This window comes from Phlebotomus argentipes, unplaced genomic scaffold (genome assembly GCF_947086385.1).
Source record: "Phlebotomus argentipes unplaced genomic scaffold, Phlebotomus argentipes genome assembly scaffold_18, whole genome shotgun sequence".
Lineage (NCBI taxonomy): Eukaryota > Metazoa > Arthropoda > Insecta > Diptera > Psychodidae > Phlebotomus > Phlebotomus argentipes.
Window position 1 is genome coordinate 309815 of NW_026776177.1, and position 22726 is coordinate 332540.

Below are 22726 nucleotides of genomic sequence, written 5' to 3' on the forward strand. Positions count from 1 at the left end.
TGACGATTTTTTTTTTTAAATTACTGTGAGAGCTTACATTGAATCGTATTTATTCCATATTTATTTATACAGATCTTCTCTTTTATATATACCTTTTTTATATTTCTCTCTCTCTCAATGAAAATGACAAAGTCGTTTAATATGTTATATATATAAGAAAAAGCTCTAAATGTTATTTTCGAAATGCATAAAATGGTTTCTCCTTTATGGAAATTTCTCAACTTTTCTTCCTCGTTTCGGGGCTGGTGAGATGTTCTCCGATTGCATCAGATTTTCTTTTTTTCTTTCTTGTTTCTTCAACGCGAATTGTTTATCACAGTTTTTGGTAAGAGAATGTCTGATGTTTTATAGTGTTTTTTTTTTCGACGTTATGCTCAATATGGTTCCGATTTTGTTTACTCTAGGATCTATCATCGTTTTTTTAAAGGCTCCTTGTGTGTTGGACATTTTTTTCGAGTTTTTCTTCCTCACATTCACTATAGTTTACGCGACTGCTTAGTGGAGGATGCTGACGAGGATGAGTGACAGGAGGCCCAGGGAGACGCCGAATCGTGACGCCTCGCCGCAGAGCTCAATCGTGCTCTCCTTGTCGTGTGTGTTGATGCAGCTGACCGGGCGCTTGCGCTGCAGATCGTTGAAGCGGATCTTGTGGCAGGCCAGCGAGCCGTTGTAGTCGAAATTCATGGCCATGGTGGACAGGATGATCTCGGGATCGCTGATCGGGCACAGAGTGTCCACCACGAGGAGGATGAGGTTGCTGTAGGAGATGGGCGTGACCACGAAGGGACGCTCGCAGCCGCTGGCGGGCTTCTTGAACACCGTCTTCTCCTTCTCCATGTTGAGCTGATACAGTGTGATCACCTGATCGCACGTCTCTGGTCGGGTTTTGTTGATCAGCACTCGCCGATCGAACTCCGGCTCCTTGGCTTTCGGCAGCTGACCGCCGTAGGGTTCCGTGGGCAGCACGAAACCATCGTAGCTCTCTGGGTAGTACAGATCATCGGCTGCGTAGGAGTAGGCATTGTAGGCTTCCGTCGGGAGGATCAGAAGTTCCACCAGGAAAAACATAACAAGACGACCGAAAGATTGCAAGAGTTGCAAGAGAAACTTGAAGGGCTGGAAGAGAGGGACGAATTTCACAATCACGAGGACAATTCACAAGTCAAATAAAACTCACATTCATAAGAATTCCCGCCACATTCGCCGATTCGTTCTTGAGCGCGAAGCAGACGGATTGATAGTCATAGATCAACACTTGTTTGTAGATGTTCTCATCCACAAGACGCTGCATTATGGATCCCTTGACTTCGCCAAAGAACTTGCCCGTCTCTGCAATCTCAGGACTGACAATCACATAGCCATTGTTGTCCAGGATGTAGCAATTGATTCCGTCTGAGGCGCAGGTTTTCGAGCAACTCGCGTCGCCGCAATTCGCTGTGATGTTGCGGAACATCGTGAGCAAGGCGGAGTGTTGAAACTGGAAGCCAACAACAGCCACTGGAGCGGATTTTCCACCATCCGAGTGGAAGATCGCGTGACTGGCCGTGACGAGGGTGTCATTTGTGTTCTGGATTTCCTCCGCAGCGTCAAATGGCACTGAATAAGTGAAGCTCGTCGACTCGACAAAGTGTTGTTCAACGGCGCGTTTGTACCAAATTTCATCCACAGCTCGCTTGTTGACATCACTGAAGCTTTGACTGCAAACACAGAAGGAATGCAAGGAATTAGTTATGCAGAGAATTGAGTGAATGGCATTCTTCAGTTACTCAGATCGAATTTCTTCCACGGAATTGCTGTAGAACTCTTGCCATCGCATTAAACCACTGTGAGTCGCCATGAAGGCTACGGTTATCCCAAAGCGCTGCTTGAACTCATTCCTGAGCGAGAGAGACAGAAAAAGGTAAATTGATTAGGGAAACAGTGCAATATTAAGCTTGATGTGATGTTTGGGAACACCTGAAAATTACCTGAAATTCCCAGCTAGGTTGATAGAGACAAGACAAGCTTAAAACTATGCTATCAATTACCTTGGCAAAAGACCCATTAGCACAGCAATGGGACTTGGACTATTCCACAATGAGGTGCAATTCGTTTAATGTTAGCGAGTTAGCAAAGGGTGCAAACGATAGTGCAATTCCACTTAGAACTATACAATCTTACACTAAATCCGAATTTAATTGTAATTCAGCTGTGGAAAGTAAAACTCACCCTTTGTCGTCTTTGAGATTCTGTGTTGCATTCCACCAACTCGTAACTTTTGCGTCGTAAACCAGGGATTGCATGAGATTTCGGTCACCTGGAAGTAGAGCATTGAAATGTACACTATAGAGAGTGTGTTTGATTGGCAATTCAGGAGTAAATCCTCAACTGTCACGAGTGCAATTCCTCAGCTAACTCTGTGCACAGTGCATGAATATCTTGAGTATAATATATATAAAGTGATTGCTTAAGTGTTCGACAGTGCATTGTAAAAATCATATTGGTGAAAAATTGAAGAGTGCATTTAAAGTGGACTCTTAAAGAACTTGTTGCGATCCAACTACTCACAGTAGTACTGATCCTTTTCTGATTTTGACGCTGAACGTCCTGAATTGTTAGCTGTGGAGTTGCAAGAACTATCATCACAACAGACACAAAAACATCCTTCATCGCGCTCAATCCGCGTCACTGACAATATTAGCAAGTCGCGTGCATCACGAGATAGTTTTGGAACTTACAGTAATTGAAGCTGGCCGCGTGCTCGGGTGGCGGAGGCGTTCTATTTGTCGGCCAGCGCCATCCTGGCTTGCTCATGTTCTTCAGCACGTCCTTCAGCTCATTCTCCGGACTGCTGTAGAAGCGATGCTTGCTCTTGCAGTAGATCCAGTCCGGATGAATGCTCCAGTGTGTGCCGCTGAAGAAGTCAGTGAGATTGTGTCCCTGCGCCAGGAGTCGGTGTATCTCATCCTCCGTGCGAGGTTGGATCCGATTCACACCGTAACTCTCCGGATAAGTCACGACCAGTGAGAAGGCGGACTCCTTCAGTGGTGTCCAGAAGTACTGGCGCTTTATGCGGGACACTCTCCGCTGAGGAGCAAAAAGGAGATTAGAGAGATATTGTGACATTGCTGGGGAATTGTAAGAACTCACCATGTTGTCCAAATGATATTTCACCAGCATCCATTTGGACCCATTCGACTGATTTATAATTGAGTCTCTCATCTGAAAAAATCGGTGAATTTAAAGTCAATCTGCACATGCGATGAAGACGAGGTGAATTTCTACCTCTATGAGATTCTCATTGAAATCCCTCGGATCCCTATCATCATCCATTAGTTCCACTTCGATCATATCCACAGCGTTATACGCCGGCTTCAAGATGCCCTGGAAGATTGGTCTCAGATCTGGATGAATCAGAACGTAGCCGTTGTTAGTGACGATGAAAGCATATCCATTGACCCCAAGCTGGAAAGAGAGTCGAAATGATTAGATAATATCCTATTTGTATGTCTTAAATCTGTACACCACTTCCTGACACTTCTGAATGTTTTTTAAGACGTTTTCCAACGCTTTTTAGACTCTTTCAACTGGTTTTCAACACTCAATTATGATTCATCAGAATCTAATCTAAGTTTTGTCGTCAGAAAATGTCTTGAAAAATTCTGATTAAATTGTGAGGTCCAAATTCGACTTTAAGAAATTCCTTTTGGGCTAATTTAGATCTTTATAAACCCTGGAAATGAGTAAATATAGTGAATTTCTGCATGTTTCTACTAGATATTTAGGTTGAATTTATCAGTTTAAAGCAAAAACCGTGGAAATAACTAAACAAAGAAACATTCTTTTAGACTGAAATTATATTTTTTGAGGTTATAATTGATTCTTAAGCTTTTTCTTAACTATAATATGAAGTTTTTCCGAACAACAATGTTCAAATTTGCCAAGAAAAAGAAAAATATTCTCAGCCTGAGGGCTGAGTCTTGAAAATGGTCAAAATCAGAATCAACAGAACCTCATCGATTTTTAACTTGTTGACATGATCACAATTTTGAAAGTTTTGTGAGTCTTGAGTCAAAATCAGTCTTCGGAATTTTTCGGGAGGGGAAATGCTTTCGGAACGCAGGCAGAAACGTCATTTTGTTGTTTTGATTTGAGCCAAGTTGAGATGTTTGAGGCAGAAAATGATAAAAATGCTCCACAAGCCTAACGTTTACCCCAAGGAATCATCATGGGGTGTCTACCCACGCCTTAAGAAGGCTAAAAATTAACCCTCGGGCGACAAATATGTGAATAATGTGCATTATTAACATACAGATGTTCTCCTGCGGTTACACGAGAAGTCCCAGGAGTAGAATGAGACTTCTGCGAGTGATCTTGAGGTGCCCCACGAGATGGGGATCGACTTCCTCCCCTTTGCAAAAATTTCTCCATCCATTTTTTTGTCCAACCAATTGTTCATCTTCTGATTACACTTGGATTTGTCTTATATGTTCACATGTTCAGTTCATTGATTCATGAGACTTAAGCACTAAGCAAAGGGCGAAGAATTTGGGAATTCCATCCAATTAAAGATACCTTCAAAACTGAAAATGTTTATGGCAAGGATTATGTATGACATAATAAAATTTGGATTATCGTTGCCTCGACACTGCAAAGAGGGACTCTCAGGGACTAGGTAGCGCGCATGGAAAGAAACTATTTTCCGTCTCTGAGCCTCTTACGCGAGCGCAAGAAAAGAGATGCTTATATCTCAGCAATAATAAGGAAAATTATCAATATAAAATTAAAAACAATTAGAATAATTATTCTATTATCCATTTCCGATGCCATCGATGGCCATTTGATACTCTAATTGAAGTAAAATCTTAAAATTGAGACATTGAGAAATCGTGTTGACTCGATGTTCTCATGTCAACACGAGTTGATTGATTTTAAGCCAATTTTGACTCGGTTTCTGACTGATTTTTACTCAAGACTCGCAAATTTCTCAAAATCAGTCAATTTCCACTGATTCTGATTTTGACGAATTTCAAGACTCAGCCCTCTGAACTCAAATTTGATGATTTTGAGAGTTATTTAATCATCTGAATCTGTTTTAAATCAATAAAATAACCTAGAAAAAGCAATAAATGATTTTTTGAAGCATAGCTTATAAAGAAATGCTTCAATTTATTGAAACACAAAAGCTGCACACCATTTCTGACCATAATATCTGCCCCTTGAAGACAACAACTCACCATAAAAGGCATCATAAGTCGCTTAATGTCCTTTATCGGAACATCCGTGCCTGCGACTCCCAGGAGGTTGGCAATTTTAGTCTAGAAGTAGTTGAGAAACTCTCATTAGCACACGTATTTTCAGTGTTTTTCGGCAATTTCTGGGAAAAATCCAGATAACTATGAATTTAAATATATGTATACTGCATATATATAGCACGTAAAACATTATAAAAATATAGAATTTGGTCACTTTCGACTCTATCGATCTATTCCAATATCATGATCCAATACTCGATACGCCCTAACTAAGATTCAAGATAGGAAGTAACGATAAAAGAATTTTTACTATGTTTCAGTAAGTTTTTTTTTTAATGCTACCTGGAAGAAAGCGTTTTAATATTTGTTTATTGTTTAAAACTGTAAAAAATTACTAAATTCTAGTGTATAATAAACCAAATTTCTACATAGAAAAACTTGTTGTAATCTGTTTTACCACAAAAAACCACTTCTAGTTTGGATTAAATGTAAAGTCGCTAGTCGCTATGACACTATCTTCTAAGGAATTCGACTTTGTACACCTCCAATTCAACAAGGATGACAATATGGCGGTTTTCACTAATTCAAAAAAATTGTACCTATTGTAAAAAGTACTAATTAGTATATGATTGGTAAATATTTGCAATTATATGTATAAAAAAAAGTAACAAAGTTGTACAAAAATTATAGTAAAATAACCAAAAAAATACTCTAGAGCCGCCTTTTTTCTCACAAAAAATTCTCTCTCAACGCAAAAAACTTGTTAGTCTTTCTGGTAGGAATTCAATAAAATACCTCACGTGTTATCGTGACCCAATATGCCTCGTTAACTAGAATGTCTTCCGTTATATTCTGAAGTGTGAAATTGTGATTTAATAAAAAAAATTATATACTTAGAAAATGTCACACAATTTTTTTTTCGCAAAAGCCCACTCAAAAAGAGAAATCAGTTAGATATATTGTCAGATTGTCTTCTCACTCTCGAGTGAGAAGATTAAAGGGATTTTTTTTGCTGAAAATCAGAGAAATTCCATTACGATATCTTCTGGTTTTTCTATACTCACGGCATTTTCACGCCTATCAAACACGGGCATTGCAACTGTTGTCATGAAATGATACTTGTCTGATTCCGTGGATTGATCTAGGTTCTGAAAGAAATTTCTTTTGTAGTCTCAGCAAATTGCTAATGCTGCTCAATCTACCTTCTTGAGTTTATAGCGGTAGCGACGATCCTGTTCGTCTGGATGGTGGAAGGCTGAGTAGTTCTTGCGCTGACTCATGAAGCGCTCTCTTTGCTCCTCGCGCTCCCGAATCTCCCACTGCCAATCCGTCATCTTCGGGTCGATCTCGTCTGCGTACACTTGAGTCCAGACGATCGGATGGTGAGTCTTGTTGAGGACCAGCGGTCTTGCCATGACTGGAATGTAGTTCAGCACCTGTTCTCTCACTTCCGCCATCGTGCTGAGATGCACATAATATCCGCGATTCTCGCACGCCATCCACTTGATCTCCTTCACATCCGCCACTTCGCGTCCTATCAAGTACGTGAACATCCTCACAGGGATGTAGGGCCAGTTGTAGTACTCAAATATGTCCTGATACTTGTACGGCACGCCGTCCGAAATGAGCATAATCGCCTGATTGCATCGCGCTCCGACTCGATCATTTCGATACTCTTCCAGCAATTCGAAGGCTCTTATCAGTGCCGCCGTGACATTGGCAATCTCCTCCGTGCGCAGACCTTCCATGCCCATTTTCAGCTGTCGAATATTCTCCATGTTCGCCTGCACGAGCATATCGCGGAAGCATGGCACGATCTCGTCCACGCCGAGGGAAAAGTTGAAGATGTTAACAAAGTCATTCGTGCCGAGAGTGTCGAGAATGCTGTTCACCACGTGCTTGGCAATGTCGTTGCGTTGTCCAGTCATGGAGCCGGAAGAGTCAACGAGAATGACTATGTCTTTGGGACTGTTGGCCGCCTCGATGTACCATGATCTCAGGCGACAATCGTACAAATCCACGGGATCCTCTTGCCACTTGGAAGCGGGGAATTGACGCATGAATCCCGTGGAACTTCCGAAGAATTGCCATGACAGAGTTGGATCATTGTTGTAGTTATCCCTGAAGATGCTGTCCAACTTCTCTGACCACTCAATTGCCGAGATCACTTCGATTGCTGAAAGAACAAGAATGGTTGTTCGTGAAATAACTCTTAAAATAATTAAGAAGAACTTACATCGATCGTAAACATTTGTCGGCACGTGAACTGAGCTGTAATTCGTGTTCACGCGAACGTTGAAGAAGTGTGGTTCTGGCGTGAGACTTATCTCCTTCGGCGGTATCAGCTTCTTGGGCTCTCCGTTGTCGTCAAGATCTCTGGGATCAGCTGTGGGTGGAGCCTCGCCGGGTTCAATCATTTCCTTCGCATTGTAGTACTGAAAGTCCTGATCGGCTTCCTTGTGCTCATAAGACAAAGCCATATTCTCAGCCGCATCCATGATGCGCTGAAAAGAGTTCCAAGACTGAATTCCAAGAATAAACACCAGAATTTCCAACATACCTTCACAGCACTTATTCTTGACTCCATCAAGTAGTGAATCTCCTTTGCCATTTCATCAGCAATTTTCAGTCCGGATCGTGGCACAACTTGAGCTTGCTTAAAGCTCTGCAAAAAGGACAAAAGGAATTGTGGTAATAATATCTCGACTATTGCAAATGCGAAGGCAGTTCATCAGCACTCACATCTTGAACTAGTTTCCGTCGCGTTATAAACTCTCCAACATGCCAGAGCTCAATGCCCAACTTCTCAGCCCATGCGTGAACCCTGGTGAGATTTATGGGAAAGTCAATTGGGAGCAGTTGACAAGTGGGTGAAAAATGGGTAGAAAATCCCCCTTACAATCCATATTTGATGTTTTCGTCCGCACGCGGGTCCCTCGATGGAATCACTGTGCTCGGAATGAGAATCAGGCAGCAGAGAAGAACGCCGAATGCATTCATGGTGAAAATATATTTTCCTCCACGAGAACACTCTCAAAAGTTCCACCCTCTCATTTTTATCACTCCACTTTTCCACCACTTATCAGCATTTTCCACACTATTTGCACACACAAATCAATTGTCTGCGCGCCAGTGATGAGTTTGATGGTGAAAATGAGGCGATGGAGTTTGAAAATGAGTCAATTTTTCTGGGTTTTTCCACTGAAAGCACTAGAGGTGAAAATTTTCTCTCACTGTATTTGTCACTTCTGGAAAAATCTGACATTCCCTCCAGTCAGCCCTCCAACCCCCTGGAATTTCCCTGTTGCTGGTCTTTTCTACGCAAGTGCTCGAAAATTTCCACGCCGAATCACAGAGTTCGTTGCTGTTTGAATTGAATAAAACGAAGGAAAATTGCTCCCATATAATTCCAATTTATTTCACACGAATTTCTTAAGGAAGTTCTTGGAAGGTTTCTAATTTCTGCGAGATTGTCTGGATGCTGGACGAGCGTGCATTTGAAAACTGATGCAGGCAACTTCTCGCTTGCCAATCTGGCCCATCAGAGTCACATTCCAATAGGAGATGCTCTTGGAAGCCGGCATGTACTTGGTGAGGGCGTCATCAACCTGCCAAAAGGTACTTTATTAACTTCTCTTGAATCATTTTATCAAACTACGCGTTTTACCACAAAATTCTCCATATGATATGTGACTTGTTTGAGAGGACACTTCAAAGGAGGCTTCAGCGAGCGAACGAATGCACTGTAAGATGGCAATGGAAGTTCCAGCATCATGCAAATGTCCGAAGTTGCCATGTTGTTGAGGAATGTCTTGCAGGAGTCGGAGATGGCAGGATTGGAGCACTTCTTGATGTCAATCACGAGATTGAAGCCCTTGGGAAAGTTTTCCCGCAAAATAATATCTCCGCTCACGTGATAATGATGACGATCTGCTTGCTCTATTCTGAAGTCGGGAAGATAGACCGGAAGATTTTCCTTGCCTTTGCATTGGCCCAGGAATGTCAGGATGAGTTGGCGATCCACTTGATCGGTTAGAACATTGTTGAACAAGTTGTTGAAACTGAACAAGACTAGGAGAAACACGATAATCACATTCATGGCGCTTCTGCTGAGTTTAGACCACTGAATGAGGAGATAAATTGACGGTAAGCATGTTAAATAGCAATAAACTGATTGTTGGATCCAGATAGAGTAATGAGGTATGAAATGTATCGCTCATTAAAATCATAATGCTCATTGGACAACTTTGAAGCAATTATTCGCGTTGGAATTCAATTTTGTGCCATGAAAATACTGAATGTTCTCATTTTCAATCAGAATTCTACTAAAAATCCATATTAAGACTGATTAATAGATATTATATGAGGAAGAAAAGTCTATTTTAAGCAAGGACTTTATTCAATTTCTCTGATATTGCTTAGACATTGGACGTGCGTGCATTTGGACATTCACGCACGCAATTTCTCGCTTATCTAATCGTCCAAACACGGTGATGTTCCAGTAAATGATGTTTCTGGAAAGCGGCATGTATCTGGTTAAAGTGTCGTCAACCTATCGAATAAGAAGCATAAATTAATCATTTATCAGTTTAGAACTTTACTGGAAACTCACCGTGAATTTCTCAATGTGATATGTTGTGTCTTTTAGAGGACAAATTAGGTCAGGCTTTATTGAGTGAAGAAATGAACTGTAAGACGGCAAGGGAACCTCTAACATTATGCAAAGATCCGATGTAACCATGTTGTTCAATAGAGTTCCACAGGAATCAGGAACATTAGGTTTAGAACACTTCTGAATGTCGATAAAGACACTAAAACCATTCGGGAAAGCTTCTCGGAAGATTATGTCTCCCGTGGTTTGGTAATGATGACGATTGATCTGCACCACTGTGAAGTCTGGCAAGTACACGGGAAGATTTTCTTTGCCTCTGCACTGTCCTAATGAAGTCACGATGAGTTGTCGGTCTCTGATGTCGATGATGGAGCTTTGCAAACTTATTGGCACAAGAGTGAGAAGCACGAAGAGAATCTTCATGGTTTTTCTGCTGTGTTTGAGCACTGAATGAGAAGACAAATTGGTGGCAAGCATGTTAAATAGCAATAAAGCGATGGTTGACTTAGATTGAGTAATGAGGTACGAAATGTATCATTAATATCATGATGCTCACTCATTGGACAATTTTGAATCATTTGTTCGCTCATAAAAGGAAAAAAGCTTGTTTTATAAGCAAGGATTTTATTCAATTTCTCTGATTTTGCCTGGACATTGGCTGAGCGTGCATTTGAACATTCACGCAAGCAATTTCACGTTTCTCCAATCGTCCAAACACGGTGATGTTCCAGTAAATGATGTTTCTGGAAAGCGGCATGTATCTGGTCAAAGTATCAACAACCTGCCAATTAAGAAATATAATTAATTATTTAAACACAAACCTCTACAAAAATATAACTCACAGTGTATTTCTCAATGTGATGTGTTACATTTCTGAGAGGACAAATGATGGAAGGCTTCAATGCGCGAAGAAAGGAACTGTAAAATGGCAAAGGAGCTTCCAACATCATGCAGAGATCCGATGTGACCATTTTGCTTACTAGCGTTCCGCATGAATCAGAAACATTGAATTTGGAACACTTTTGAACGTCGACAAAGATATTGAAGCCATTCGGGAAGGTTTCTCGGAAGATTATGTCTCCAGTGACTTGATAATGATGACGATTGATCTGCACCACTGTAAAGTCGGGCAAGTAGAGCGGAAGATTCTCCTTGCCTCTGCACTGACCCATGGCTGACACGATGAGCTTGCGATCCCTGACATCGGCCAGAGAGCTTTGGAAACTTACTGGCACAAAAGTGAGAAGCACAAAGAGAACATTCATGTTTCCTCTGCTAGAATATAATACTGAATGATGTGATGAATGAACAGAGAGCAAGTTAAGTATTGTGGACTGATCTCTGGACTAGATAGGATAATGAGAAGTGGAATCATTCATTCGGAATAGTCAAAAAATTCATTCATTCATTGGCAATACATGAAAATTAACCATTCAAGAGTATTTCTTTACAGTTCTGGTAAATAACAAAACAGCAAAATTCGCACATTCGTCATTCATTTATTTTACAACACTCTTAATTTCTTACAATCCCTAAAAACTTTGTACACATTGCAGCAGAAGATCTCTGAGCTTCAGCCTGAGACTCTGCTTTCCTCCGCACACAATGTGAGTCTGATTGTTGTTGATGTCTATCGTGGTGTCTTCGTTCGGCAGTCGAATCACCACTCCTGGTCCGTTCTGCTCCATCTTGATGTCCGTGATGCCGTCCTGCGTGAGCTTCTTCACGAACAGGTCAATGTCCAGGGCGCCCCATTCGTACTTCGAGGACTTGAGGGGAAAAGCCAGGCGTTCCTCGCTGTCGTCAATGCTCTTGATGTCGTGCAGGTTGTCCTTCACTTGGAGGATTCCCGTGATGCTGGCCACATTCATGCCCGGCTGCACCTCGTGCGGCACAATATTCTGCGCGATCTCTGGCATCAGGAAGACGCGATTGCGCTTGCGCTTCAGCGGAAGCTTCACCACTTCGCCGCGCTTGAAGGTGATGAGTTGCTTGTCCGGCAACTGATCAATCACGAGATCCACTTTGTGCGGCACCATCACCGGCGGCTGTGTGTAGCTCTCGGGAATGACGAGGCATCCTGGCTTCAGCTCTTTGATCAGCTTGTTGGCCTGCTGGAAGTTCAGTGATGTCTCGATGGGACAGTAGATTGCCTTCATGGCGAGCGGCTGAAATGGCGCCAAGGCTTGCAAGTAGGGAAAGTCCGGTTCCGTGAAGATGATGGTGTGGATGGGATTTGAGCCCCAGAGCTCAACGAAGTGCACAGCATCGCCGAAGCGAAGACTCGGATGGCCGCAGAACACCACGCAAGGCTGCCGGAAGTCTGTGCTGAAGCCGTCCGAGTAGATGTGCTTGAAGTGCTTCAGGCGGGCGTTCTTCACGAGCATGGCGTGAGGGAAAGGTTCGTCCGGGATGTAGACTTTGTGCTGCTTACCCGACGACAGCCACTCGGCCAGGATGTTGGAATAGGCCAGAGAGCTGTCCGCCACCGGCGAGATGAAGAACATGGGCACTTGCGACAGCCCAGCATTGTCGAGATTCGTCGACAGGCACTCGAAGAGGTCATAAACCACGCCGGAAGGATAGCAAGGGATCAGCACGGAGCCTCCGTTTCGCAGGGTGACAGCCACATTCATGCACAGCTCGCCGAGCATTCCGTCTGGGTTCACGTGGGGCGCCTGAGTGAGGCCCGTCATGATGATCACGTCGGCGTACTTGAGGGCGGACTGGTTGATGGGCCTCGGATGGGTGGTCAGAGTGGATGAGCCGCTGATGTAGGCCACCTTCTCATGGCCAGAACTCAAAATCCAATTGCTGGAGCCCAGACAGAAGCCCGAACTCACCGGAATCACCTGCAGTGCCCCATAAATGTCCAGTTTCTGGTCATAACCGGCGATTTGAACTCTCGCCAGACTGTTGTGGACAGCTTCCATGCTGAAGATGTGCTTCCAGCACTTTGGCTTGTAGGATTCCGATAGTGGCGGAGGCAAGGCGTGCAGAATGTCCTTCCACTGTGACGCCACCACCGCCTTGGGCGCCACTTCAATGTACTCCACGAGTTCCTCCAGGAAAAATCGTCCGATTTGCAGCGTCGGTTCCGTGGCATAAACTGTGCCATTGAAGCCCGTGCCTTCTGTGATGAAGGGCAGCGCCAGCATATTCATGTAGTTCGAGATGAGGATCACGTCGACTTCAGAGAAGTCCACAATCTTGTCCAGCGGCGGCGCAAACTCAGGCGTGGAGTCCACGAAGATCCGGCCGCAGCACTCCTTCAGCTCTCCGTCAATCTGGGCATCGTGGTCGCGCGGGATGAAGTTGGGCAGCGAGCTGAAGCGGGAGCTCTGCACCAGCGGCAGGGGAAGGAAGTTGAGCACAGTCTTGACGTTGAGACCGCAATCAAGCATTATCAGGAGCTCCTTGAAGCTGAGAATGCTGCACGGCTTCGCCGGGTCGCCGTTCAGGCAATACTGCAAAAAGTACAACATTTCACCATAAATCAATCAATTATTTGTGTGGAAGTTGAGTAATAGTTGATAAACTCACCAATTTCATGGCGAAATACTGATATTTCACAGTATTTTTAGTGGAAATACGAGGAAACTCTGAATTGTTGTTTGTTTTGATTTCACTCACTTCAACACTCTGACAATCGATGAAGGAACTCATCGATATATCGCTGGAAATTCTCGATATTTTTCAAATAATAAACTGTTAACCCATTAATGCTATGAATTTTCACTTGACTTAACAATTTAATGTAGTTGGATGTGATTAAATTAATTTATTTGATTTTGAAGTTAAACTAAACTTCTACTTTTGATTGACTTCTTCAATGGGTTAGAAGAAATGCAGGCTTTCTTGAAAGCGTTCTTCATAACTTATGCATAGTTTGATTATGAGCATTTATAATTTATAGATTTTACATCAATAAGCACTGAGAACATCACGATACTGTCTTTTACTCCAGTTATTTCTTGTCCATCTCAAGGAATGCACAAAGTACAGAATATTGACTTGAGTTTATAAAAGCTCTTGTGCTTAAATTCTTAATTTCACTGAATGCATTGTTATCAAGGTGTCTGACTAGATCGATTTATCTCTGGGAGACTCGAGGAGGGTGTTTGAGAGTGTGTCAAAGACATGGCAATAATAATAAGTGAAGAGTTGCAGCACAGAATCATACATCATTAAGCACGAGAGCAACAATGAAGAAAAATGATCATTTTCCTGTCTTGACAGCCTGAAGAACAATTTGCATAACGAATTAGACATCAATCCATCAAAATGACAAATTTCATCATAAGAAATTCGAAATTTCACCCACAATGAGCAGCTACATAAGCAGCAGGAGTCCTCTCGTGTTTGCTCAATGTGCTGCAAAATGTGCCAGAGAAAGTGCCGTGCTGTTCTTATCCTCGTGTGTTTCGTCACTTTCGGCCAATGTGCCTTCAATCATGTGGACATAATTCAGACCTTTGCCGTGCGACACAAGCAAATGAGTGCCGTGAATTTGCTGCTCTGCAAGAACGCCCATCTCGTGGAGACGTCAAGGAGGTTGATGGATTCGGGCGCGCAGGTGAAGGCGCTCAGAGTGAAGGACATCAGCATTGAGCGGGAAATGCATGACACTTTCACCTGCTCAGAGTTCCGCAAGATTATTGTGCTGGACCTCGAGTGTGCGGCGAGTGAGAGTCTCTTGCTTGGTCTGATGAATCGAACACTCTTTTCGGCCTGCAATCACTGGCTTTTGCTGGAGAATCTGCGTTCTGTGCCGTTCAACGTCTTCGAGCAGCTTCCCATCAGTCTCAGCACAGAAGTGACTTTGGCCACTCGAGATCCCAAGATGGGCTTCGGAAATGCATCTTCGCCAAGTGGAATTTATTGGCTCTATGATATCTGGTAAGACGCCTAAATTGAATTCAAATTTCTCTGTGGGATTTTCATCTTATTCCGGTTAGTGTTGCTGCAATGTAACAGCATAAGAGATCCAACGCAGTGACTACAATTGCATAAAGCCCATAAAGCAATTCAAAGAGTGTGGTTTTCTTAGCCGACAAATGGGGTTGAGTCTCGGGGCGGCAATTTGTAATGATGCGCTGTGTTACTTTGAGAAATTATCAGCTAAACTCACCCATTTCTTCCTTCACAAAAAGCTCCTTCGACATAAATAATTGTAGAAGTCATAAAGCCGTGAAAAATACATGACTGCAACTGCTTGGAAAAATTTCACTCGTCGTGGAACAGCTGCCGTCAACTTGGCTTTCGTGTCTCTTCACGAGTGGAGAGTGTTATGAAATATTTGCTGCCATATTTTATTTCATTATTTCACTCGGTGCCCTCCTTCCCACGCTTCCTTTTGTGTAATGATTACAACGTGATTTTCAGGAGCACTGGAATTTCCCTCGGGGGCGCTCTGAATGTGACGTTTATTGGAAAGTATGAGCCACAAGTCAATGGCGGAAATTTTCAACTTGCCACTCACGAAACAACCCTGATGCGCCGTCACAATCTCCAAGGTCTCGCCCTGCGCTGCATGCTTGTCGTAAGTCTCCCTGTGATTGAGGGTTAAGTGGTGGATTAATCTATTTTGTTCATGCGAAAAGCTTCCCACCAAACTCGAGGAGCCTTTCGATCAGTTCTTGGCCAGCAGGAAGAATCCAGAGGTGGATTCGCTGCATCGCTTCAACTATGTTGTTCACACTTTTGTTCGGGACATGTTCAATTTCACGTAAGTATCTATCAGTGGTCTGGGAACAGCTCCTGCTCATTTCTGCTCGCTAGGATGCTGATGCGCCACGCTCAGTCCTGGGGATACATGAAAAATGGGACAATTACCGAAGGCATGATTGGGTATTTGGTTCGCGGTCAGGCCGAAATAGGCGGATCGCCAGGATTCTTTCGAATTGAGCGACACGAGAGGATTGATTACACCGTTGGAACTTGGATTGAGAGGTGAAAAATTCAATAAAACAAATTAGTCACAACGCAGGGATGTTAATCCTTACTCTTCATCTCTCAGGCCCTGCTTCATCTTTCGCCATCCAGACACCGCGGGTCTCGTGAGGAATGTGTTTCTCATTCCCTTCACCAACTACGTGTGGATATGCATATTGGTTGTGGGATTTTTCTGCTTAATTGTAACGAGTGAAGTAATTTCCGTGGAGAGAATAGTCATTTCGTCAAATACAGGTCAACATTGCACAGCAATGAATAAATTAGCAGCACTTACTATAAATTCTAGCACCACTCCTGCCGAGTGGGCACGATGGCGGAGAGTGTGTTTATTGAAATTGAAAACAAACAATTCCAGATGGTGTTAATGGAGCGGCTCGTCGTGGGAATTCATCTAGTGAAAGTGGGTGTATTGCATCAAATTTCATTTTTCGCAATGTCATTAAAAGTTTCGCCCAATACTGCTCCGGAAATAAATCAAAACTTTGCTGTAGCACGAGTGACGACACGAGAAGAAAGCCAAACAGTTATGACAAATTCAAAAAGGATAAAGCCGATGGCGCGGAAGGGCGCGCGAAGGAAAGTGACGCTCACGCCAGTGAGGGTGGCGACCTGCTGTTTCGCACCCCCGATCGCCTGCGGGCCTCTCGTCGTGCCACTCTGCAGAGATTTTATCGGCAGCCTGCGAGGGTGGAGGCCCCCATTGACGCCCAGTTGGGCGGCAAGGCGGTGACGATTGGCGCGAGGCCGAACATCGCTCGGCGTGTCAGCGGAAAGGAGCACAATGTGATTAAAATTCATAACAGCCACGCGGGCATTATTGAAAATTATGAGAAGGAAAAATCAGCGAGTCGCTCTCATCCTGTTGCTCAGGTCCAGCGTCCCTATTTGGCGGAATCCTACTCGCGAAGTGTCGTTCTCTTCATCCGCGCCATGAGCCAACAAGGTGATCACTTTGCTGAATGAATGGCTGCGCATTTATCACGATGAAGTACAATATTTGTTCTGCATTAATCAGTTTTATCATGATTATGTTTTCCCATTAAGCATTTCGCTTAGGATATTGTCATTGTTGGCGTGTTTAAATGTTTTCTTTAATTGTGCTTATTTGAAATGTGAAAATTAGTGTCATTTCAAGCAAACGAACTCATTCCAATCATCAATAGATATTATGCAAACTCTCCCAAAATTCCTTCAGTTTGAGAAGTTTTTCTACCTAAAAAGACAATTTATTTCAATTTACACACACGACAGAAGCAATGGCGATTTCATTGGGAGAAATATGAAGAGATGACCTGCGATGAAATGAAATTGTCTTGAAGCAATTTGAGCAAACAATCGATTCCAGTTGTCTGCAGATTGTGTTCTTTTTTCCACAGCCATTCGCCATTCATTTCAAGACCGAGGGTATTTGCACAATCCATCCAATAAAGCACAATGAGACAAATATTTTTCTACACCGCATTATTTGATCCTTTCTGCTCTTCTTTCCCACCCACACCTTCAGGTATTGAGGATGCAGAATCACCCACAAATATCTTCAGCGGTCGCCTCGTAATGCAGATTCTCGTGCTCTTTGGCTTCTTCATCTTTCAATTCTACTCAGCCAGCATTGTCGCGTCGCTGCTCATGGAGAAGCCAAAGACGATAAAGACTATAAGAAATCTAATGGATAGTTCACTGGAATTGGGAGTTGTGGATAATCCGTATAATCACGACTTCTTCGTGGTGAGTTGCATATTGGTGGACGTTGAAGAAAAGCCAATCACACTTCGTTATGCAATTTCGCATTCAATTGATTTTCCTCTCGAATAGCGAACAACTGATCAGGATGCTCTGGAGCTCTTCAGGACCCGCATTGAGTACAAGAAGAAGAACAACGAGATGGTGTATCAATGGTTCCACGCCGCGGATGGGCTGACGAGGACGAAGAAGGGCGGATTTGCTTTTCACGTTGACGTGGCGTCGGCGTACAAAATCATCCGGGAAACGTTCACGGAGAAGGAGATTTGTGAGCTGTCAGAGATTCAGCTCTTCCCACCTGGGCTCATGATGAGCATGGTCCAGAAGAACTCGCCGTATCGCAAGATGGTGACTTACGGGTTGCGCAAGGTGGTGGAAACGGGTCTGCTCTATCGTGAGAGGCACTTTTGGCACGCTCAGCAGCCCAAATGCACCCGCCAAATTCACTCTGCAGACCTCATTGTGGGACTGGATGCCCTCACTTCTGCCTTTGCACTTCTAATGTTTGGCATTGGACTGAGTATTTGTCTTCTCTGCATTGAGCTGACTTACAAGTGCTTGCAGAGTCGCTGGCGAAGGACGTAGAGCCACTCATGGAGAGCATTTCATTGATGAAAAGAGGGACAAAGTGAACAAATTCTTCGTTTATTTTACTCATATCATAATTTTTCTCTTATACAACGCAAGGGTATAACAGAAAAATAATTTTGTACACCACAAAATTGCATTATTCCCTTAAGACTAATATAAATTTCGTTTTTTTCTTCTTCTTCTGCCTCCTTTCTTTCTTCCTTAATGCATTTAGTAAGAGTCAAAGTTATTCCTCTTGTACTTACAATATGTATCTCATTTTTTTCTTTTGCCTTATCATACAAGATTTGATAGCACAGTATTATTTAATGACTAAAAACTTCTCCTCAATATCTTTATTCATATATATATATATAAACTCACTTAAAATTCGCAATGATTCTTTCAATTCCTCTAAATCGAATTCAATTCACTTTTCTTTTTTAGGATATAAAATAATATTTACACTTCAGATGAAAGAGTGAAATTAATCATTTTTAAGCTATTAACTACAAATTTTTTTAGCCTAAATTCAATCTCTCGTTTAGGTAAAGTTTTTTTTGCCACTAAGTTCGATTGGTTTTCAGAAATTTAAACTCTGGGTTTGTTTATATATATTGCAATAAGTTCATTTAATGTTTGAAACTGATGTTTGGTGTATTTGTATTTAACTAATTAAATCCACTCAACACGATGAATTGTCTTCTCTCTATCACTCGGATTTAATTAAAAATTCACATTTGAGACTTGATTAAATGAAGTGTAGAAGGAGGTGAAATGAACTTTTGAATGGTGTGAATTAAACAAGTTGAGGACTTGTGGAGTGAAGATGAAAATAAATGGCATTGGTTTTGGAATTTAGGGGCATTCAACGTTTGCTTCTCAAAAGTGTCTTCGTGTTGAATTCCATAGATTAAAGTTTTTCAAACACATCTCTGAAAAGAACATTTTCTTTTGACTTTGCTAAAAGCTTCTCATCAGCAATGATTAGCTCGTTTGGGTTGTTGTGAAACCTTGGAGAAATATTCAATGCAACAAAATGTTTTCTTTTATTCCCATAAATGAATAGTGAATTCAGGATTTCTCAGCGTTGCACACTGATCAAAATTCCGTGGTGACTTTGTGGATATTCTTATTAGCTTCGTTAAAGCTGACTTTTACATTGTTTTAGAAAGTTTCCACATTGACACCAAAGTTTACACATTGAGTAACTCTCATTGCTGTTAGAATCGAAACCACTCTGCTAATGTACTGACTTTAGAATCAACTTATGCAAACATTTCCTCACCAATTTCACTACTTTATGCATTTATATTTAAGAAAATTCTCTGTGAGTTGATATGTGTTTGAAATAAATAGATGGAAGCGCGCAAAATTGTTGTGATTCAATCATTATCTTGTACGTCAGACTAATTAAACCATGATTTATCTCAATAGTCAAATGCCCTGTCAACAAATACTTCGTATTTCCTTATCAATTGTGAGATATGTGTCAATTTATTCGGTATTAAGGGGGAAGGAAGATATGGTTCATAATTCCATCGAAGACATCTTTTTCTTTTGTATAATCATATCATGTAAATGCGATATTGTATAATCTCTGCATGGGCTGTTTTCTTTACAAAGCCTCCAATATTTGTTGGAATCCTCAGGAAGGGTGGAAATACAGACAGATGAAATTATCGATATGGAAAGTATCCTCTCTCTCTCTCACTATAAATTAGATAATACTGATTGGCTCCTAAGTTAATCCATATGTGCAGAAAACGACGCGGCCTCAACACTGACGGAAGAGTATCCGCGGCGGCAAGAGCGCGAGCAGGAGGAGTGATATGTGGCTGAGGACGTGGCTGGCCTGCGCCACGTGGTCGCTGGAGGACTGGCCGTACTCCTTGGGTGGGAAGTCCGTGTAGAAGACACTCTGGCCGATCGCGAGGGTGCCCTTGCGATCGCCCGTGGTCGCCGCGCCCGGAGAGCCATGGCCGTTGTCCGGCGTCCTCATGGAGAACACCACTTCCGGCTGGATGATCCGCGACGACTCGTTCCGCAGCGTGGGCGCTGGAATGGATGCGGAGAAGAGGACACATAAAAGTGTATTACGTATTTGTTTTAGCCAAAGTGGGAAGAAATCGAGCAACTCAATTTGTTGATGGAACTTCGATCCGCAAATCCAGCATCGGCGAGGGGGATAAAGTAAGAACCACGCCATCCAATTGAAATTCTCCACTCGTGGTGGATGGGTTAGTGGCGGTCGGGGGCTCTGAAATATGTGGGACTCATTGAATTTCGTTTAAAATTCACTTACTCTCTTTTGGCTCTGCCGACACCACGTGTGTTATTTGCTTTGATGGTGATGATGGTTGTGGTATTTCTATACAGTTGGCGGAAGGCGGGCGGAGAAGAAAGAAAAGGACGATGGAGAAAATAAATGATTGAGCACAGAATTCTATTTGCACAGAGAAGGACCTTCCAGACGCTTTGGTTGCCGCGTATTTCAAATTTTTTCCTAAATGAAAAGTCAATGCAAATAAAATCTCCAAAAGCAAAGGAGATTTTTTTGTCTTACTTAAAGTCTATTGTTAAATTAGAAATTGCCTCTGATTTTTAGCAATAATTGCGATTTAAACTGTTGTTGTTTCGCTTTTCTCAACTGTCGGCGCATTGTGCAAAAATTTGTATTCATTCCTGAATGTAAATGCAAATCTGTGCTGGAGCAACATCTGGAACAGTTCTCCTTGCCTGTGGCCAAAGTAGGTCCTCGGCATTTTGCGAAATAGAATAGATAAGTGTATTTTTATAGTAATGGGGAGAGGAAGTGGTTTGAATTACCATAAACTCGTATTGATCCCTCAGTTTCGCCCAGTGAGTTCTTCGATATGCATCTATAATTGCCAAAATCACCATTCTGGAGATTCTTGATTGTCAGCTTCATGTGCGCCCGATACGAGTTCTCCGTGTAATCGATGAGGTACTTTTTGCTGGGCAGCACCATTACAGAATTGTAGACCCAGTAGATAATGGCACGTGGATGGGCTTCCGTGTGGCAATCAATGGTGACATCCGTTCCTGCCGGCGCCCCGACCAGTTGATTGGGCACCCAGATCATCGGCGAGACTGCATTAGTGACAGAAAAGAGACACACACGCCGCACAGCCCCATTATTATCATTGGCAGTGATGTGGTTGGAGTCAAATAGCCAAATAAATATCATACTGGGTGCATGTGACAAATGATAGGTACTTAGGAGACCATTTTGATTGCAATCAATGTTCCATGGAAATCGATTATGTGCTCACTTTAAATTTCTTTTTTTTCCATCACAGCATTTTCGATATGCACAGAGTCTATTTCACATATAAATTCATTATTGTATGACAAATCAAACTGCCAAAATGTTGATTCCCACATTGATTTCCTCTCTGCCATTTGAACATTCACTGCACTGGGTAATTATCTATGCAATTTGGAATTTTCATGGCTGTGATATTGAATATTTATTTTGGGGGCAAAATAAGCACATGCATTCTATGTTATTCCGAAAATTGTGTACCTATTATAATATAGACAATATAATTTAATCTGTCTGCAGGCAAAATCATCTAGCAATGGAAGTTTATTCAAATCATGACATCAAATTACAACCAAGGAAAATATAGTCGAATAAAGCTAGAAGAATTTCAGCCATCATTAAATAGTGGTGAAAACAAGGGGAAAGTCACTCGCAATTTGAGACTATTAACTAAGTGATTATTCAGTTATTTCCTGATTTTTCGTGAATTTTATTAAAATTTTAAGAAATATATTTTATTTTGGCTATATTATTGAATTAAAAACTTTGGTAGAAAAGAGAAAAGTCACAAATTTGCCACCAATCGGACTTTTTCTACGCGAAAAGTTTTATTATTACACCAAAAGTCCTAAAGTGTGAAAATGCGTGAGAAGAGAGAGAAAATTATGCAAAAAATGCTATATTATTAGCGTCCCTCACGCCAACTTTTCTGCCCTCTGGCGGCGATATGTGGAGAAAATAATCAAATATTCAAATTTCAATGAAATATTTAAATATAACTTGACTTATTTCAATATTTGGCCCGAAAATATTCAGTTTTTAATTATTTTGCAATTTTACTTGGAATGCAATCATTTAATGTATGGAAATGTAAGGAATGTAAGATTCCTCCAAAATCACCTCGTGACTTGCCCCTTGGGTGAAAAGGAGGGCTTCATTATGTGTCTATTAGCTGGTGAGGCTCTACTTGAGTGTTTTCACTCGGCGTGCAGGGCTTTTGGGGCAACATGAGACTCACACTCGACATCCAATATAATCCTCTTGGACACGGAAGGCGGAACACCGTTGGTGGCGATGCAGAGGTAGGCCCCCATTTCGTTTCGGCTCACTTTAATGAGCTGCAATTGCTCCCCGTCGTAAACCATGACCTTCTTCTTGCGCTCCACCGTGATCGATTGACCATCCTCCCGGCGCCAGATGATTTTGGGCGTGGGAAAGCCGTCGGCGCGACATGTCATGTTGATGCTCTGATTTTCACGTACCGCCACCGACGAGGGGGTGCTCTCGATGTCGAGGATATTTGGTGGGACTGTCAACGATAGTGAC

General features: G+C 42.3%; 5 protein-coding genes across 10 annotated transcripts in view; 2 read left to right on the plus strand and 3 right to left on the minus strand.

The window, feature by feature from the left end:
* The window catches only part of LOC132260574 (aldehyde dehydrogenase, dimeric NADP-preferring), a 136070-nt gene that overhangs the window by 79264 nt on the left and 34080 nt on the right, over positions 1 to 22726 (plus strand). The window lies entirely within an intron of this gene.
* Positions 34 to 8457, minus strand: LOC132260166 (voltage-dependent calcium channel subunit alpha-2/delta-3). 6 transcript variants are annotated; one of them, XM_059758123.1, is made up of 17 exons: positions 8134 to 8457; positions 7977 to 8058; positions 7795 to 7899; positions 7471 to 7738; positions 6437 to 7410; positions 6299 to 6382; positions 6030 to 6086; positions 5217 to 5297; positions 3265 to 3444; positions 3130 to 3201; positions 2718 to 3066; positions 2548 to 2598; positions 2209 to 2296; positions 2028 to 2066; positions 1767 to 1877; positions 1178 to 1697; positions 34 to 1116 (listed from the first exon to the last, which is right to left on the minus strand). In XM_059758123.1, exons 1-17 carry the CDS (start codon positions 8232 to 8234, stop codon positions 496 to 498), a joined length of 3783 nt encoding a protein of 1260 aa, XP_059614106.1. In that variant the 5' UTR covers positions 8235 to 8457; the 3' UTR covers positions 34 to 495. The 6 variants fall into 6 exon arrangements, with proteins under 6 accessions (XP_059614106.1, XP_059614109.1, XP_059614108.1 ...); XM_059758126.1 differs by lacking the exon at positions 6030 to 6086; XM_059758125.1 differs by lacking the exon at positions 2548 to 2598.
* LOC132260572 (integrator complex subunit 9) lies at positions 11332 to 13478 on the minus strand. Its single transcript, XM_059758785.1, has 2 exons — positions 13390 to 13478; positions 11332 to 13313 (listed from the first exon to the last, which is right to left on the minus strand). The coding sequence occupies exons 1-2, from the start codon at positions 13396 to 13398 to the stop codon at positions 11379 to 11381; spliced, it is 1944 nt and encodes a 647-aa protein (XP_059614768.1). The 5' UTR covers positions 13399 to 13478; the 3' UTR covers positions 11332 to 11378.
* LOC132260665 (ionotropic receptor 75a-like) lies at positions 14228 to 18126 on the plus strand. Its single transcript, XM_059758940.1, has 8 exons — positions 14228 to 14745; positions 15232 to 15388; positions 15450 to 15574; positions 15628 to 15798; positions 15866 to 16035; positions 16157 to 16744; positions 17306 to 17526; positions 17614 to 18126. The coding sequence occupies exons 1-8, from the start codon at positions 14228 to 14230 to the stop codon at positions 18124 to 18126; spliced, it is 2463 nt and encodes an 820-aa protein (XP_059614923.1).
* LOC132260575 (lachesin) overlaps positions 18334 to 22726 on the minus strand; it is an 84203-nt gene continuing 79810 nt past the window's right edge. The window contains exons 4-7 of the mRNA XM_059758793.1: positions 22419 to 22709; positions 20941 to 21225; positions 20417 to 20482; positions 18334 to 20169 (exon numbers count right to left, since the gene is read on the minus strand). Coding sequence (XP_059614776.1) covers positions 19889 to 20169; positions 20417 to 20482; positions 20941 to 21225; positions 22419 to 22709 — 923 coding nt within the window. The 3' untranslated portion in view covers positions 18334 to 19888. The remainder of the gene's footprint in view (positions 20170 to 20416; positions 20483 to 20940; positions 21226 to 22418; positions 22710 to 22726) is intronic.